At 36.1% G+C, this 6,487-nt stretch overlaps 1 protein-coding gene across 1 annotated transcript; it reads right to left on the bottom strand.

Moving 5' to 3' along the window:
- Positions 1-250: 250 nt before the first annotated feature.
- LOC108717233 (transmembrane protein 17B) lies at positions 251-5,952 on the bottom strand. The gene is made up of 4 exons (XM_018264099.2): positions 5,015-5,952; positions 3,919-4,022; positions 1,067-1,180; positions 251-706 (listed from the first exon to the last, which is right to left on the bottom strand). Exons 1-4 carry the CDS (start codon positions 5,130-5,132, stop codon positions 383-385), a joined length of 660 nt encoding a protein of 219 aa, XP_018119588.1. The 5' UTR covers positions 5,133-5,952; the 3' UTR covers positions 251-382.
- Positions 5,953-6,487: the final 535 nt, after the last annotated feature.

The following is a 6,487-nucleotide window of genomic DNA, read 5'->3' as shown; positions in this document are numbered from 1 at the left end:
TAAATGGCTCAATTTTATTTTTGTCCCTCCCTAACCTCGTTCTCTCATTTCAGCCTTCTTCTCCCTCTGTCCTGTTATGTCTTACCGTTTTTTCTCTTTTTTATCTTCCATTTTTCTTCTGGCACGGGCTTTCCTCTCTTCCTTTGCTTTTCTCTCACTATATGCCTGATGATCCTTTTTTTGCCATATTGTGTTATATTGCTTGTGCTGCTTTTTGCATACATATCTACGTGTCCCAATAGTTTCCTGTGTACTGGATCTGCTTTTCTATATTTTGCATTCATAGTCTTTTCAGGTGCAAACCACTCTGTAATTGACCAATATGGGAAGTTCAACCTTGAAGCCTGCTGGTTTCAAACCAAAGTAGTAGTTGGGCTATACCTCAGTACATTAATGCATCATTCTCACATTGTTCTGCTATGCTGGTGGTAGTGTTCTGGAGCCCTAGAAGTGTTCCATTAACTGGCACATGTTTACTGACCAGAACTTCAGATTGTTGTAAGTAATATTCAAGAGCAAACTGTCTTGTCATGGTTTTTAGAACCAGGAAGGAAACGCCTATCTCTGCATTAATAAAAAGCAGATAAATCATATGGACTGCAAATTCCAAAGGCAAAAGTACATTTCTGTTATCAGTTAGAAGGAATAAGATTAGAGGCAACTGTATTAAAAGGGTCAGGATCAAAAATCCAGCCAGTTCTGGAACCTGCCAAAATACAAGGAAAAAAAAAAGTGTACTGTGATTAGTTTGTAACATGTTTTTCACATTAATTTGTATGTTTCTTCTACTGCTTTTAGTATCTACATTCTTCATGGAAAATTAGGCACAATTAGACTCACATGGCTTATGTTAGGTGTGAGTGGCTATCGCCTAAAGTACAGCAATTTGAGGTGGTAGTTATTCATATGCGGCAGTTGATTTCCATTAACCGTTATCGGAGACAGTTGTAAGTTTTCCACTAAGATAGAGGCCGTAGCTACAAAGAGGTAGGAATCATCCATTTTTAGATCACTTGGCACATGCTATGAACGTACTTTTTTTTGTACAGAAATAAATCAAACATACCTTTTCCTGTAAATTTCCAACATATCCAATATATAATCTCAAACTTTCTACCATTGTAAGAATCACCACAGATGTAGTCAGAAGAATTTGATAGTAACCAGACAGGTGACCAAACTGAAATATACAAATGTAACACATGTAAAATATGTGATCTCCAAAAACAAATAAAAATAATGAGATGGAGAAACAAGATCAAACACTATTTGTTTTTTTTCATGATGTAAAGAACTGTGCTCTATGCATACATATACATAATTGAAATTACAGTATGCTATAACCCAATTCCTGTTTTGATTAATCATGAGAATTCATTTTTCTTCATATTTTGCACCCTTGATAACCAAGATCTTTCTTAAGATAGTAAAACATAGAATAACACTTGTAATGGTAACGATTTCTAAAACATAAATATTGGGATATAGGTTGAATAAGATCCATAAAAAATAGGTGGATTCTGCAAAATTGTATATCTTTTGGAATACCATTACACGAGTGAAGTATGTAAAGGCATAAATGTGCTCTCTTCATAACCTACCCTATTCCTGTGACCCAGTCCAAGAGCATTGTTTTCATTTACTCTACAAAGCACAATACAGACATTTATGGGCCGATTTATTAAGGTTCGAATTGTTGTGTTGGATTTTTGGTCAAAACTCACAAATCCGAGTTGGGAATAATTCAAATTAGATATTTATCATTATATGCGTAAATAATAATCATGCCTATGACTACGTATCTTAGGATACAAAACGCGTCCGGATTTGATGATTTTAATCTGCTGAAATAAAGTTGCTTTCTACTTCATGAGTGGCGTCCGGAGTGCTTGCTGATTTTTCTTCAATTGCACAGATACTGTATTTATCATGCCTTGACCCTGGGAAGAACTTTTTGCCACCTAAAACCTGCCGATTTCATGTAGAAGTCAATGGCAGAGGTCCAGTGACCCATTTGAAGATGTTAATAGCCATCCTGACAATCAAGTTTTTTTTTTTATTTGAGTTTAGTCGAATTTGATTTGAATTCAATTCGAGTTTTCAGGTCGGTAATATTAGTTTTAGGCATTATATATTTAAATAAGATACTATTCGAGTTTCAAGGTCTTTAAAGGGATCTTGTCATCAGAAAACATGTTTTTTTTCAAAACACATCAGTTAATAGTGCTACTCCAGCAGAATTCTGCACTGAAATCCATTTCTCAAAAGAGCAAACAGATTTTTTTTAAATTCAATTTTGAAATCTGACATGGGGCTAGACATTTTGTCAATTTCCCAGCTGTCCCTGGTCATGTGACTTGTGCCTGCACTTTAGGAGAGAAATGCTTTCTGGCAGGCTGCTGTTTTTCCTTCTCAATGTAACTGAATGTGTCTCAGTGGGACATGGGTTTTTGCTATTGTGTGTTGTTCTTAGATGTACCAGGCAGTTGTTATCTTGTGTTAGGGAGCTGTTATCTGGTTACCTTCCCATTGTTCTTTTGTTTGGCTGCAGGGGGGGGGAAAGGGAGGGGGGTGATATTACTGCAACTTGCAGTACAGCAGTAAAGAGTGATTGAAGTTTATCAGAGCACAAGTCACATGACGGGGCAGCTGGGAAATTGACAATATGTCTAGCCCCATGTCAGATATCAAAAATTGAATATAAAAAGATCTGTTTCCTCTTTTGAGAAATGGATTTCAGTGCAGAATTCTGCTGGAGCAGTACTATTAACTGATTCATTTTGAAAAAAAATTTTTTCCCATGACAGTATCCCTTTAAGTTCATTCGAGGTAAAAAAAAACTCTGGACATTTGACCTCTGATAGATCAGCCCCTTACTGACACAAGAAAATGTTAACTCATAGAAACACATTAATCCAAGAAATCTGCTGCTTATGATCTTGCTCTGATTAGCTAAGGGGCACATTTACTAAGGGTCGAATATCGAGGGTTAATTAACCCTCGAATTCGACCCTCGAGGTAAATCCTTCGACTTCGAATATCGAAGTAGAAGGATTTACCGCAAATCCTATGATCGATCGATCGAAGAATTTTTTCCTTCGATCAGGAAAAAGCTTAGAAAACTTATGGGGAAGGTCCCCATAGGCTAACATTGTAACTCGGTAGGTTTAAAGTGGTGAAGTAGGTAGTCAAAGTTTTATTTAAAGAGACAGTACTTCAACTATCGAATGGTCGAATAGTCGAACGATTTTTACTTTGAATCGTTCAAATCAAAGTCGTAGTCGATGGTCGAAGTACCCAAAAAAAAAGTCTAAATTCGAAGTTTTTTTACTTCGAAGCCTTCACTCGAGCTTAGTAAATGTGCCCCTAAGTGTTTGGAAATGCAGAGCAAGCATTCAGGACTGACGCATGGACCCTTGACGGGGCGCGTCAGCTTATGCATATTTTGTACAAACGTTGCAAATAAAAGTATCTCTTTTTACTAAAATGTAGACATGTTTAATGTGTGCAAAATTAGGTTTTGTTTTTCTCTTAAGGCTATATAATGGAGTCCTAAGGTAATGTGTGTGTGTGTATATATATATATATACTGTATATTTGTCTTGTTATTCAACGATAGACTATTTTTGGGAAATGTTTGCAACAAAAATAGCATATCTATTCATTGCAGCTACCCACATTTTTGCTGCCAAATGTTTTCATTTAATATTTCAAGTTTTTTTCGATTAGTATATCTCGAAAGTTTGAGTTAAAAAAAGTAAAAATTGTTAAAAGTTAAAATTGCTGTGCTTTTCTTGATTTGCAACAAAAACTCAAATATGGGTTTTAATGAATTTGCTCCATAGTCTTGTGTGTACAAATACAGGACAACATGGTTCCTACAAAAAACTTCCTATTAGAAGAATAGAAATATCTCACCTTGAGTTCCAAAGTGATGATCTCTGATAAAATCCAAAAAAGAAAAAAGAAAGCATTGAAATATAGCATCATCTGTAGTGGAAGGCTTGACAGTAGGACATGGCCTAAAAAATGGAAAGTACACAAACATTTCATTTATTTTCAGCCAGTTAATCAATTTTTAGCCTTAGGTTTTAATTGTGGAACAGCTTGTAGTATCAAACCAAAATCAATTAAAATAGATTATATTCCCTTTTTTCATTTTCTTTGGTTTATTGTACGGTATTTGATAAGAATACAATTGATGCCATCCATTTGTACTAGGAAAATAAGCTCAGCAACCTCTGAATGAGGATCCAGTACTGGCATAGAGTTCTTATCAAATACCCTGCTATCACATCAAATGATTCTATACAACATAATAACGATATAATAACAATGTAATAATAATTTGTTTTGAGATGGTGGGCAATGACTTTTGGAGCATGGATAAAGGAACTCAATATTCATGGAGTATTTGAATTTATGGTAAAATAATACCATTAGAGCCAGCATATTATCTGAATCCTGCAGACTGTAGTTGTGAATAGCTACTGAACGCTATCTTCTTTCCCTGATTATTGGGATAAAGCTGATTGGCCTTTGACAGATGGAGAAATGTTTCTGTCTCCATAAAATGTGCCAGATGATAAGAGCTACATAAGCTGGTGTATAAAAAAATGATGTGCTTGTTAATAATAAAAATAAGATCTCTAAAGTGTATTGTATTAAGTGTGTTCATTGACTATCAATTACATTTGCCCTTGTTTAAAGTCCCAAGTGTCACGTACCATCTATTCATTGTCAAGAACAAATGAACACATATTTATAAAGCTCCAGCATAGTCTGCTGCACTGTACAATGAATGTATGTGACTGTGTACATTAACCTTACAGATTACATACATATATTGTCAAATCAAGACAGTAACAGCTCCTCTGTTTGATATTAAACATAAGCTCAAACTATATAATAAAATAAAGGCTACCTCTGGTCTACACTCATGAGACTTACTTTCTGGAAATATTTACACTGCAAAAGCAATCACGAGTTTTTCCTGATTTCCAGAACACTATACCTGTTTGATATGCATGTTCTTCCCCACAGTCTCTGGTTTTATTTTGAATGAAGAGAGATCCACTAATTCTGGCAAGTCCATGCCGAACGCTGCCAGGCAGTGGAGTAAGAAGAGCCATCGTCACTGTTTAGCAAACGTTAACTCTGTCTTTCTATAGAGATCAGACAGGATTACTGTCATCCTTGCATGCTAATTAAAATGTTTCAATGGGATTTGCAACAGGCTGCTTTACTAAAGGATTACATTAATCAGAACCCGAAAAGAGCTAATTTGATACAATCCTGCTGTATTCGACAGTATTTTTCCCATTCAAAGTAAACTTTTCTATACTCCAATAGTTTGTAGTCTAACCTCTTCCACCTTATTGCTTGTCTACAGCAAATAATCACTATTAAAATTATAATTGACCTTTGATATTGTTTACTTTTTACTGCTACAACCAATGATAGGTAGATTATTCATATGCCCTGTCATTGAATGAGTGATTGAAGGGTTCCTTGGAAAATGATGTTTCCTTCTGTTACTCTTATTAAGGCCTATGTTCATTCTCAGACATTTTGCCACTTTTCCACACATGAAAATGAGCCATCAAACTGGCCCCTGTTGTTTGATATTGGAATTGTGTCAACATTGGATGTTTTAAACATTGTGTTTTGCTGGGGAGGGATACTTCCAACTTACTTACTTTTCTGACTGCTTTGATGATACCACCCAACTGTTTACTAGTCCAAATGGACGTCTCTAGCCTCTATACTGTTATCCCTCCTGAAGAAGGCATCTCTGTGAAGCACTGAGTACGTCATACTTGGGGACTCCTCCCACCGAATTATAAATAACCTTATTGGATCTAATCTTATCTCATAACTATTTCACATTCAAAGAAGCGTTTTACATACAGACATCGGGGACAGCCATGGGATCAAATGTCGCCACCTCATTTGTTCATGGAACAACACGAGACAAAATGGCTGCTACCCATGGGGTTGGAAAAAATGTATTTCTATAAAGGCTACATTGATGATCTGTTATTGATTTGAAAAGGGACTGTAGTAGAATTGAATGAGTTCCACCGTGCTTTGAATGAGTTCGATTCACTAATTAAATTGAGTCTGGAGTACGACATACAACAAATCCATTTTCTAGACATCACCAGGGGGACACGTTAAGACCACTCTTTTTAAGAAACCCACTGACCAAAACAGTCTCATTCATGCACACTCACACCATCCTCCACACATGTCTCGAGGGATCCTATATTCACAATTCCTGTGAGTTATCAGGAACAACTCTGACAGAAATATAGCTGAACTGTAACTCACCACTATTGCCAAGCAATTTGCCTCCAGAGGATACACTGTGGAGTTAATTAATGAACAGTTACAAAAGGCCTAGATCTCAATCCCAGGAAGAAGTTTTACAAACCCATGAACACAAGCCTAAGAATACCCCGGAACTCCATTCTGTGTGACAGAA

The sequence above is a fragment of the Xenopus laevis genome, chromosome 1L (genome assembly GCF_017654675.1).
Source record: "Xenopus laevis strain J_2021 chromosome 1L, Xenopus_laevis_v10.1, whole genome shotgun sequence".
Taxonomy (NCBI): Eukaryota; Metazoa; Chordata; class Amphibia; order Anura; family Pipidae; genus Xenopus; species Xenopus laevis.
The sequence above is the reverse complement of the archived record's forward strand: the minus strand, read 5'-3'. Positions and strand labels throughout refer to the sequence as shown.